General features: G+C 36.4%; 1 protein-coding gene across 2 annotated transcripts; it reads right to left on the bottom strand.

Moving 5' to 3' along the window:
• Positions 1–615: 615 nt before the first annotated feature.
• LOC140160819 (carbohydrate sulfotransferase 15-like) lies at positions 616–10,257 on the bottom strand. Of its 2 annotated transcripts, none has more exons than XM_072184130.1 (8): positions 10,190–10,257; positions 7,278–7,439; positions 5,968–6,199; positions 4,687–4,782; positions 3,671–3,830; positions 2,556–2,697; positions 1,916–2,072; positions 616–1,289 (listed from the first exon to the last, which is right to left on the bottom strand). In XM_072184130.1, the coding sequence occupies exons 1-8, from the start codon at positions 10,190–10,192 to the stop codon at positions 1,114–1,116; spliced, it is 1,128 nt and encodes a 375-aa protein (XP_072040231.1). In that variant the 5' UTR covers positions 10,193–10,257; the 3' UTR covers positions 616–1,113. The 2 variants fall into 2 exon arrangements, with proteins under 2 accessions (XP_072040231.1, XP_072040230.1); XM_072184129.1 differs by having other exon boundaries at positions 6,726–7,439.
• Between the last annotated feature and the right edge of the window lie 2,932 nt (positions 10,258–13,189).

The raw sequence follows: 13,189 nt of genomic DNA on the forward strand, positions 1-13,189 counted from the left end.
ACATTTTACACACGCATTTTAAGCTGTTAATTGCGTAAGATAAAGGCCTTGGAACTTTCATTTCTTTTCTTTTTTTTAATTTTCTTCTTTTTTTAGATTAAAAAAAATTCGTGCAAAAAAAATAAGAAAAAGGTCTTGGTCGGGCCTATTTTTATGGTCGGTCGTGTTACGCCAATCAAACAATTTTTTAGGCCTTATTTTGTTTTGGCTTCAATCGTTTCACACACATGGATTCATCAAAACATAATAATGGGTCTAATTGGTGTTACATGGCGAGCACTTCGAGACCATTTGCGTTGAAATCAGAGCATTTTAAAATTTTGGCCCCTGTGTGGCCAAAAATATTACATTGTATATTATATTACCGTCAATTTACGGCAATGTCCCGTAAACTTTACGTTATTTACCGTAAAATTGAATTACTATATGGACTTCTAATTCTTGCACTAATCTCTCAAAAAATGGGCTATTCCATTTAAAATCCACACTACCCCTGTGGAAGATTTAGCTAAAGTCTACTACAGAGGGTGTATCATTTTTGAATAGAATACACAACTGGGCAACTTCCATTTGAAATACTCACTCCAGTTGTGGAAGATATAGGTAAAGCCATAATGCAGGGGGAGAATGGGTTTCAAACTGATTAACCCTGACCGATTACATTTGAAAAACATACTCCCCCTGTTGAAGCTATTTCTAAGATCTTCCACAGGGGTAGTGTGGATTTTAAATGGAATAGCCCAATTGTCATGTTGGAAGGAATCCATCATGTTTATACAACTAGGTGTGGTACCACAAATAAAACAGTTTAAGTTAACATTTCTATCTTTATTTTGTTATTTGCTGACTTAGTAACGTCACAAATATGACTTTTTAACATATTTTGTAATTTTAGTCCAAAATATGGCCTTATTGGTTTAATATTTCATAAATAAAAAAAACAGCCTTTCTTTGACTGGATCTTGTTTACTACATTTTTGGCCATAAAGTCAAGCCTGTGTGGAGATAGTGCAGAAAATACTTGCAGGAACTTCTTGTCCGGCCATGTACACGATGTACCGGACATGATACCGTGCTTTACGTCCCCTTCGGAAGACGGAGCATAATCATGGTTTAATCTTGCCAAAGATATCTTGAATCATGCAGGAGATTGGATAAACGTTTGTTATACGGTTTGTAGAATTCATTCAATAACTTGATTGACGATGTCCATATCTGAAATGTTGTTGTGATGTCAGCCATCCTCTGATTAATTTCCGCTGCTGGTATTTGCGCGTTCGGGTATTGTTCTGCGACAAATAAAAGGAATTTAAAGCAAAATTAGAACCCCCATTTTACTCCCAAAAGTCAAGTACCCAATGACCAACCATTTTGGGTGGTATTTGCCGAAAAATGGCTTGTGCCTCCACCCCCATCAAGCCAGATTCCCCGGCCAGATTCCCCAATCATGGTCGGTGCCCCTCTAGATAAACATGATAAAATGGAATTTCTCCAAATCCCCCTCCCCCGTTGAAATCAATCATCAACTTGCTTCCAATTGTTTGATTCGAATTCCCAAGGTGGCTGAGTTGGTTTTTCGCCGTTGGGCACTTTTTTCCCCCCCCCCCCCTCCCCACACCCCACTTTCGGTAATCTTGTAGAAATGTACCAAATGTCCCTTTACAGTTAAGTTGCTACCTCAATGGTCCCCTTTTTTAAAGTGTCATATCGAATGACTTCAGGTTGTGTACTGAATGACCACATGGTTTTGTTAATGTACCGGTACATTTGATCTGAAAGCCCTATACTTTTAATTATAGGCGAGGCGAGGGACCCCCCCCCCCGTGTAAATAAATTTTCTTGAGATCAGGAGCTTTATCAAAATATTTATTATTCTACATGACATTTTGTGTTTCATTTTTGAGTCATACTGTACCGATTTTCAGAAATTCAAAAACGTCCTTCAGTATCTCGCGTCTTTGGCTTGGTTGCGTAGAGATCCAATCTTCCGTCCGCAGAATTAAAACTTGATGTGCCGGAAAGACTCGAAGCCATTCTTCTACATGGACTGCGTAGATTCCTATTTGTATTCGCTGTGAAAAATGAAAAAGAAAACGAATTTCGCTGTGAAAAAAGAAAAAGAAACACAAACACATAACAAACAAGAAAACATGCAAAGATGCGCGTCCCATTGTTTAGTACAATAATATAGAAACCAAACGGAATTGACCGCCGATCGAATTTTGATTTCATCCCTAAGTTCGTATGCCCTTTCATTCGCCATCCCTCTAAAAGGGAAGGGTTTCAGCTGTCCTCTAGTCTAGGGGATACCACCTTGAAGTGTTCTTCATAGACCCATTTTAAAATTCTTCAAATGGGAACTAACGAGGTCTTTATTATAGAACCCATATTGGTTATATAAGGAACTTTTTTCGGTTCTTGAACATGTATAAAAAACCATTGGAGAACCCTTTTCTCCCCGAGGGTACTCCCTGAGACGATAAGGTTCCAAGTTACATGGCCAAAGAAAGAGAGTGTCGCAGATACGTTAAATTAAGGTATATTGATCTACCTACCGGGCGGTACATTAAATTAGCGCAGAATCTGAGATCCATCTTCTGGAGACATTCATGAAATGTTTTGGTTGCATTTATAATTCCTTCATGAAAGTCTTGGGCGGAGTGATAGGCATCGAAGGATAAGTAGTCCGAAATCAGCCTAAAAGAAAAATTCAAATAAATAAATAGTTATACATATAGGCCTATTTGTACAGGACGAGCTCGAGGGTTCTTGTGAATCAACTCAAAAATAAATTATTGCATTAATCATCCTATAGCATGTATAAATTCCCAAAAGTGTCTTCCACTAGGATCCACAACATGCTCATCTATCAAGGCATAGTTCGTTAACCCATACATTTGCACATTCGTTAAATAACCTTGGCTTAAAAAACTCATACTCTGAAACTTGAGGTTAAATTTTGCACTATGATTGTGTAATTGAGGTTATTGAACTGTGCCACTGGGATGAGACCATTGTGGTCCATAGTGTTCATTAAGGCAGGTCGGAGAGGTGCCTGAGCTGGCCGTGTTTGTGCTCAAATATTGAGAAAAAATAAAGCCCACACTTACAAGCTCTTGCAGGGGAAAGAGAAATTTTTATTCCATAATTTTCCTGGGGAGGGAACAATAGCGAAAAAAACTTGGGTGTTGGCATATTGTTTGTCATATGACATGTGCAAAAAAATCTGGAATTCCGACCTGGAGTTAAGTGTAAAAGAGTAAGGAATTCCAGGGGTGCTTTTATTTTCTGAATAGCCCAACAATATACAGTAAAAACTCAATAGTTAGCATATGTGCTTACTATCGAGTGCTTTTAAAACATGCAAACATGAAGAACCCCATCAAAGTGTAAAGGGTTTTGAGCAAATCATCGATACACAATATACGAAGAAGTAAACCTGCAAATGTATGTCTCAACTCCACTAGCGCAGTTGGGAAAGCACAGGACTTTGGTACAATTTCATGATTTCAAAAGTGCTAGATAGGCCTAATAAGCACATATGCTAACTATCGAGTTTCTACGGTATCATCATAACCATCATCCTATAAACCCTAAAAACGAATATCGTGGTTGCTGCTAATCCTGTTCCCAATTATCTTCATTGCCAAAGGATGGAAGGATGCTGTACCTTGTGACTGGATTGCGCAGAATGGCAATAATCTTGGCATCTGGTTGCACCTCGTAGATGACATCAGCCCACGTGAATGGCAAAGCAAAGCGATGAGTTGTCCGATAGGTCTGGTTGATAATCATGCTATTGTCCCATAAGGTGGACACGGACCCGTCACCTGTGCATTATATGATGATTCCAAACAATAAACCGTTTTATGGAAAAAATCGGGAATACGATTTGATCTCTTTAAAGGGTATTTCGTGATCCGCAGCCTCATCAAAATGACAAGAAATTGTCATCAAATTTTGATTACCCTAAAAATGAATGTGTTTTGTCCAAAATGATAGGTTCTTATCAAAATGACCAAAATGATGTTTGAATAGTTTGTCTTGTCAGAGGGGGACTTTAACAGAATCTTCTCAAAATGAAATGGATAATCTTGTCAAACAATGATTTAGAGATCTTGTCAATTTGAATAGTCCCTTGTTAAAATAAAACGGAAACTTTTCATTTTGATAGTAGGCTATAGGCCTACCTAATCAAAATGAACAATATATCTCATCAAAACGAATATAGTTACAGGATCAAAAATGAATGGGTATAGGGATTCTATTCAGAAAAATGAACAGTGTGAAATTAGAGTGCGATAAACAGAACCATGCAGAAAACTGAATATCACCAAGTTCATGAAATTCGGAATATTCCATTAAAAACATAATGTACCGTACATTTTTCTTATAGACGAATCCAACGAGCCAAGTCATGGTCATGATTTGGTCGGCCATTTTTGGGTCCCCGCAGCACCTAACTGGTGTTGTGACTGCCCAATTGGGTGGATTAAAGCCGCTTAAAATGCGATGTTAGATTCTTTTGTGCTGTAAACTGTCATCATTCTTTTGTCTACGTGTAACACGGGTGATAGAATGCAGTTTAAAATACCCTTCAAGGCCGCATCATTTTAGGTGAGATAGCTGGGTCCCCGTCGCGGCTATGGCTGCCATTGAGGTGAAATTAGATTCGTCTATACTTACCAATTATAAATTGGCGCTCACGGTTTATACCACTATTGTCCCGTAATGTTAAAAGTGGTCTCGAGTGTCGAAATAAGTAGTTCCTAACTTCCAGACCTGTAAGTGGGATTAATCAAAAACGATCAGAAGAAGTTTCGATGTGCATGGTCACTATTTGAACAGTGGTTTTTTTTGTTTTACTGAACTCCCCTCACACAATTTTCATTTTTTAAAAACTTTTTGGCGGTGCAAATTTCTCAAAGTTGGTCAAAATTTAAAAAAATACGGTTCCTAGATATTTTTTATCTTGCTTATTTCGGGTGATTTTTCTTGCTTATTTCGGATGTTTTTTTTTTATACTTTGTCGATACTGCTGATGGTTTTCCCGAACCACGACAGTTCTCCATATCCTCCTGTCCTGCATCGCCGTTCCCAAGTCAGATGCTTCCAGTCCGTTTGAAAATTAATAATTTTTTTTGTGGCCCAAAAAAATTTGGGCCAAAAAAACCCGGTTTTTTTATTTTCTCCAAAAATTAGCATTTTGGCCCAAATTTGACCTCACAGGTAAATTCATCAAGTCTTTGCCATTCAAAAAATGTATACTTCTATATTCTTTAGACCAACAATTTAGCAGTTACGGGGCCTAAAAGTTTCCATATGTCCAGGGTTAAGGGCTGGGGTATGAACGTTTGGACAGTATTTATTTTGGGACATTAGAGCACATCAGACATATCGAATTGCATTCTGAATATGAAGAATGTCATTCTGATATCAAATAATTTTGATTTTTTGAAATTCGCAATTTAATACACATTTTATGGCAAATCATTAAAAATTGATATTTTTGATATTTAACAGTGCTTGAAGTAAACTTTATAAATCTGATGATTTATACTTAAAGTGTATGTAGGTGGGATGAAAATTGAAGATATGGATTTTTTTTCCCAAAACACCAAAAAATATTAGGTCTTTTTGGGAAATAAAATTTGTATTATATTGTGATTTTAAAAAATGAAAATTATTTGATATCAGAAAGACATGCTTCGTATTCAGAATGCAATTCGATAGGTCTGAGGTGCTCTCATGTCCCACAAAAATACTGTCGAAACGCAATAAACGCTCATTTTGGATCCCTTAAGACCACTTTTATTTATAGTCAATATATTGACTAGTGTAGGTTTTCCTGACTTTGGTTTACCTTGCAATATACCCACGCCGACACTCCCACCGGCGGCCACCCGCACTCCACTTCACATAAAAACACAATAGATCGAGTTTCACAATCAAAGAGACTTCTCTCACCAGTTTTTGCACTCCTTGTCCACCAATGTGTTTCTTTCCCAATGTCTACGATATCAGGGTGTGCAATAAGTTGATTCCAAAGAGCACTAGTTGCCGATTTTGGCGCTCCAATGAGATAGAAGTATGGTAAGCACCCCGTATAAAAACAACCGCTGTCCGACTTTTGCCAAAACATACAGTGACATGGATTCTTGAACGTCTTTTGTCGTGGTCCATTCAGCTCCTGAAATATCTGCATCATAAAAATAAGATGAACGAAATGATCTTTTTTATTTGATTTGTTTGGGTTTTGACAACCCTGGATAACCCAAGAAGGCCTCTATTGAAGCTTATTTCCATCGCGGTCCATTTGAACACCGATGCGTGGATGGGATCAGTTAGGGCTTAACATCCGACTCTTTTCAAAATTGGACGAGATATAATTATGTACAGGTATGGCTCTCTGTACACGGGACCGACGGCTTAACGTCCCCTCTGAAGTACTTCCATGATTACCCAATTCTAAATGAACCATGGGGAGAGCGGAAGTCTGAATTTAATCTACAGAAGTTGGCAATTAATTTTTTTCCAAGTCAATATCCCAGCAAATTGCCACCTCCGGGAATTGAACCCTTACCTCATGCACTAAAGGCAAGTACCCTAACCATTGTGCCACACTCTCCACTTTCGGAATTGGGATTTTTGTTTGTTTTTCGAGTGTGGGGTGGATGATGATTAATCAGGTATTAGGCCTATTATTTCATTACGAACACACTTACCGAAGGATACAATTTCCGTATCATACGATGCTTTTCTTCAGAAGTTGAAAAAACTACCGGATCGTACACGGCGCTAAAATTAGCATTCCCCATATTGGCAACTTTCTCCAAAAGTGCATGATACGAGAGATGATCATCAAAACTGAATTTCCTGGCCAATTTAGTCTTTTTAACATTGATCAATATTGAAGACGATGAGTTGACATTTTTTGAGTATATAATATATGCCGAGTTTTTACTTTTATTTTGATATTTAATAATTCCATCAGTATCTACATTGTAAGTGGGCACTTGATCAAGTTCGGTAAAATTATGCCGAAATGTGTTTTTTGGTGTTTGTAGCGTCTGTGATTTAGTCGACACGTTCTTTTCGGTATCACCAAGTGATAAGTTCTGCCCGGCATGTTGTCCATCGGTTTCTTGATTTGGTAAACGTATACCTATTGCGTTATTTGTTCGACGTGCTAATGTATTGAAACGGTCCACGAAGTTCAAAGATCTGTTCGAAAATTGTATTTTTCCCGCGGTTAGTTTTCGCGCCAAGTTTTGTACCGTGTATTTCTCCAGTCGTGTGCTAAAATGACTTTTGCTCGTTGTCGTCACTTGTTTATCTACTATTTTGGACGTTGAATCCTGGTGTGTGCGTATAAAGATGATGAAGATTATACAACACACGGTACCCGTTAAATGTCGACAGAGAGTCCTTAATCTCACCTAAGGATAAAGAACAAAATAATTCAATCACTGCGGTGATCATGTAGCTGTTGATAATATAAAAATTATTGTTACACAAAATTAATTTTAACAGCTTCTGTCTTTCATTCAAATGAATAAAAACTGTGTGGTTTGTGAATCATATAGAAGTGCTTTACTTTTTGTTTTTACTAAGTCATGCAGTCAAGACTATAAGTTAGATAGTATACCGTAAAACCTCGTCTACAAGCATATATATAGTGTGTTTTTGATGAAAGTTAAATTAAAACGAGACAGCCATAAATATGCCAATACAATAGATTGGTCTTACAATAGTATTTGTTTGTACATGTTTGTATCGGTAATAAATTTGCTCAAACCCCATAATATTAGGGCCTATAATTTTGTCGATGGATGGCGTTTGGATTAATATAGCTTTCATCACAATCACTCTATATGCTTGTACATTATGCAGTTACTGTCCGTTTTTCCTATTCAGTGCACACACAACGCTCCAATTTGATGATTGACCTCTAGCTCACTCACTGTACTTTAGGTATAGGCAATTGACTAGTTAGTGGGCTGGTGGGAAAACACTTCACCCAATAATAGCCATAGAAGCTCACATGTGATATAATGTTCATCCTTAACATACTACAATGGCAAATTGTGCTCAACAGCTGACTCGCGATAGCTCCAACTTCGAACGAGCACCATTGTGTGATCGGTTTGATCAATTTTCGCCATAGAAGCTGTAAATAAACTTAAATTCTTTCCCACTATGGTCATCTAAAAATGATTAAAATGCGATTTTGGACAGATTGTTGTCGAGCCCTCCCAAATAGGGCCCAAATATGGAGTTCTGACTGTCCGTAGGGAGTTAAAATATGGAAAAACTTTTTCCAAACCGTGTTAAGTCCAAAATCACATGTTTCTCATTTACTTGTGTGATACGATCACAATAACTGTGACAAATTTGACATGAGTTGTACCATGGAGCTATTAAAGATGGACAGGCAATAGATTATGTAACATTGTAAACTTGTGCCGATTTGAAATCTGACAAGCTATTCATCGAAAGGTACCTTTTGTTTGGGACAAAGGGCTTCCGCCATTAAATCGGTAAGCTGACCCGACAGTGTATTAACGCTTTACCTAGCAGACTACTGTCAATAAGTGATCAAACGAAAGTCGTGTGAAAGCGCCTACTATAACGAAAAGTACCTTTTGTTGTCATACCACTCAAGGGTGTGATTGAGTAGCCGTAAGAACAAAAGGCACACATTAGCCGCTGAAGTACAGTTCGTTGTCACCCTACTGAATTTAGGTGCTTCATTTAAATAAATTGAATGCGCTTGCTGAATGATTACACATCAAGGCTGCCATGTCTGCATGTCTATAGTACAGTATAATGGTAATAGCTACGTATACATGTAACATATAATAAGTATACCGGTATAGGCCTATATAAAAGTTGTTTCACAAATTGACATGTTATTTTATTTTAAGAAGGAGAATGTCAGAAACAGTGGCGTACTGAAGGGGGGGCAGCTCTTCTGTGAGAGGTCTTGGGAGGGGATGAGGGAGGTAGAGGTGGAGGAGGGGATATGAAGAATGAGAGGGGGACTGGAGGAAGAGAGAAAGAGGAAGAAATGAAGAGAAATAAATAAATAGATGTAAATAAATAGAAAGGTAAGGAAAATGATAGGAATGAGAGGGGACAAAAAGTAAGAGGGGATGGAGAAGGGAAGGGTGATAAGATAAGAAGAGGGAGTGATACTTTAGCAAGGAAAGAATAAGTACAGAGAAAGGAAAAGAAAGGAATGACAAATAAATTTGGGCCTTATAATAACTATTATAGAAACTAAACACAGCCCCCCACCCCACATAGGCCTAACACTAACAGCACTATAATAGGCAGCCATTCATTCGATGATGTCAATGCCTTTATGCGTTACGTATTTAAAACGCCCAGTCAGATGTATTTTACACCTGCCAAGCACAAGTCACCCAATTTCGAAAATTGGACGTTGAATGTACACTCTCATGAATATTGAATGGCAACATTTTCCAATATGTCAGCGCTCAAATCGGACACAATAGAACAATAGACCATTCAGTGCGTTGAGTTGTACCATCAACATGGCTGGATAACAATAAGCAGACCATTGTTCTCACTTCGGAAACAAAGGCCACGCTCAGTATTGTTTGCTTTGTAATGGTGCATCCAACTGAAATTATAATACCTATTTCATCATAGCACATTGAAATATCACACAAGTAAATCAGAAACATATGTTTATGGATTTAACCAGGGCTATGAGACACATCCCTGATTTAACATAGTTGTGCTGTTTTCAATGAGGTTTATCTTGGTTTAATGGGGTTTAAGTCCTGCAAAGGTCGTGGTGAATTCTGCTGTAGACATGACTGCATAATGAGACGATGTTTTACGGTATACCTTAATCATGTTAATGGCTAAATAAGTATCAAAGTTATTCATTAGCCGTGTTAACCAAGACATATATAGTCAAGCACTTTGCTATCTACTGCTGATAGTAATAATTCAAGAACTTGTTATCTACTATACTGCTATCTACCATCATACGATAGATATCGCACCATTATGAAACTATAGCATAATAATAATGAGAGGAAATCGAACTGTCAAAACTCAAAAGGATTTTGATGTATTTTATTTTGACCACTGGGCACCCCTGAAAAACAGTGCTTGCATGCTATATAGGTTTAGCCTATACATAAGAACTCACCATCCTAAATAATATGAACCGCAGTCATGAACACGTCATTGGAAAGATACTAGCGCAAAGAAGATGAACCGGACTTTCAGGTTACATTCTTCCTTACTGGTAACAATCCCGCTATATGCTCTAACGTCCATCTGATCGCTATCGTAGATTCTCAGTACATGATTAAAATTGACGAAAGTTGGGCTATGTGAAATATAAGAAACCATCGCGATTAACTTTGCAGGCTATTTTGTGTGTCAGTTAGGCCTATTATTATTTACATCTACGCTTATATATTATTCAATTCGTTCAATTTTAAAGTAAAATCAATTAAAAAAATCAATCTACAGATCTTCCACGTGCATGGTTTAAACTCGATTAATTGATCGAATTTCGCAGTCAGATAATTGAATTGTTAAAATATGTGTTTCTTTAAACTAAATTGGAAAAAAAGGATACAAAGGTACCCCTACCAAAATATAGAATTTATATTTAATTCATGCAGAATTGTTGTGTCGAGGTTCAAAGAGAGAGGAACCCCATAAGCACAAACCGACCGGAAGCTGAAAATACAGCCAACATTGGTCATATTGATCACAAAGGTACATACGGCAGCTGTTCGGTTTACACTGTTCATCAATATATTTTCATCGATATGGGGTCATCCAATACCAGCCAGGTCGTAGGTCAAATTTTGGGATAGATAATTCACTATACTAGAATCATTATTTTAAGTTGAATTGATTAACACTATTACCAATCATAAATATATAGTTATGGTGAAAATGGCAAGAAGATGATAGACCAAAATTCGGCATTGATCTATCTGCTCAAAACATTCACCTTAAAATTGGATTAGCTCTACAGAAAGTCGTACACATCAACACAAGAAGCATAATGTACGATCGGTATCATTTTAACTCTGTGCGAGTTACTACATTGTTCCCTGGGTGAACAGTCGGCTTTCCAAAATTGCCATGCTTCAATTTGACTTTAAAATGTTGGAGATTGTTCGTCAGAAAAGCGATGAAGGTATGTGTTTGTGTATAAACGTTTTACTTTTAAAACATTTAAGGGGTACTACACCCTCGATAATTTAGTGTCTATTTTTTGCATTTTTCTCAAAACTAATAACACAGTGGTAACAAAAGTTATGTATATTATAGGGGCAAGGTATCAATTAATACACTGGAATTTCAGTGACCCAAGACAAGCGGTTCGTTATTTATGATAAGAAATAAGGTACCGCTAGGATGTACCTCGTTTCCTATCATATTATACTGAACCGCTTGTCTTGAGACACAAAAATTTAAGTGTAGTAATTGGATTCCTTGCCCCAATAATATACATAACTTTTGTTACCAGTGTGTTATTATTTGTTGAGAAAAATGCCAAAATAGTCACAAATTTACCACAGGGGTGTAGTACCCCCTTAAGTAAAAGTATGTATGGAATGTATACAATTATAAGGATATAATAACGATATAAAAATTCCTTTTAACATTGTCCTGTAAAAAATGTTTTATGTAACTTAATGCGTTTTCGTTGTACGAGATGCGGACTCCCCTAGCCCCCGAGTGAGCCCCCGAGAGGTAAACAGTCTGATTTTATATGAACTTCCTTGCGAGTTCAAATTATTGTTTTCAAATAATCTTCTAGTTCAAAATTATAACCCATCCAATGGTGTAGCAAGGGGTCAGGCCCCTCCCCTTGAGAAGGCTTGCCCCCCCCCTCCGTGGGATTTTGGGTGCTGACCGTCATGATATTAAGATTTCTAGGCCTTATTTGTACTTTGTATAGCTCTTTATTTACACATTTATATGTTGCATATTTGAAGTAGATGTTATCATATTTTTACCCAGCAAACACAAAAACGTTTTTAAAACATTTTAAAATAAGTTATATTTTGGGTTATGGTTTAGGTAAAAACGTTTTAATAACATTAAAATGTCGGGTTATATAAAGGTCATGAAATCGTTTTAAAACGTTTTGCATGAAAACACACTACAACAATATTTTTTATAATGTTTTCGAAATGTCATTAACTATTTTTGCAATTATTTTTGGCCAAATATTTTGTCTACACTTAAATAACATTATGTTAAAATATTTGCACCCAGCAAACACAGAAATGTTCTTAAAATGTTTTTTACAAAACGTTTTAATAACATTTAAATGTCGGGTTATATAAAGGTCGTGAAAACATTTTAAAAACGTTATTGTAAATATTTTGGGCAAACAATTTTTGCAAAATATTTTTTCAACCCCAAAATAACATCCTGTTTAGAATGCATGATTTGTACCAAGTTTTCAAAAATGTTTTTGGAATGTTATTAAAACGTTTTTATACCCTTTATATAACCCGACATTTAAATGTTTTCTGTCAAACATTTGTGTTTGCTGTGCAATAAATTACCAACAAATGTTTTTTAATGTTATGAAAAGGTTTTATACCATTAAGGCAGCTGTGTACTCTCAGACATGCATGTAGTAAAAGTACAATAACTTTGTAATTATTCGCGCAAGACATATAAAAGTATACATTTTTATAAAGGCAAGACATCAATGAATCTTAATATAAATATAGATTTGGTGTAAAAACAACAGTTATGAAGAAAATCCCAAAAAAGTGAGTTTTTGGCAATATATGTTCGGTACATCATAACAAAAAACACTCTTTCCAAAATATTTTATTTTGTTTTTATCTCAATCTTGAGGCTCCATTCCAAAAACAGTTTTTTATTTTTTTGATATTGGCCTTATTTTTTGAGATATTGACCATATAAGGCATCAAAATGAACTTTTTAAAATTCACAAACGCATATTTGCACAAAATGATGCCTAAAATCGGAAAAAGACCAAAATATAAAAAAATGGGAAAACCGTTTCTTGAGTCGATCATGCTTCATACGATGATCATATTTGCTTACCTACAGATGCTGTATTTATTGAGTTATCGTGTACCTAAATCGTCATTTTACCGAGAAAATGAACATTGAAATAATGGCCGTTGAAGTTTAA

The sequence above is a fragment of the Amphiura filiformis genome, chromosome 9 (genome assembly GCF_039555335.1).
Source record: "Amphiura filiformis chromosome 9, Afil_fr2py, whole genome shotgun sequence".
In the NCBI taxonomy this organism is placed as follows: Eukaryota; Metazoa; Echinodermata; class Ophiuroidea; order Amphilepidida; family Amphiuridae; genus Amphiura; species Amphiura filiformis.

What these genes read in the sequence shown, in the direction of transcription:
- LOC140160819 (XM_072184129.1), bottom strand. An exon ending in GACAAGGAGTGCAAAAACTG is followed by an intron (nt 4,783 to 5,967) that starts GTGAGAGAAGTC and finishes TCCCACTTACAG; the next exon opens with GTCTGGAAGTTAGGAACTAC. An exon ending in CTGCGCAATCCAGTCACAAG is followed by an intron (nt 2,698 to 3,670) that starts GTACAGCATCCT and finishes TTTTTCTTTTAG; the next exon opens with GCTGATTTCGGACTACTTAT.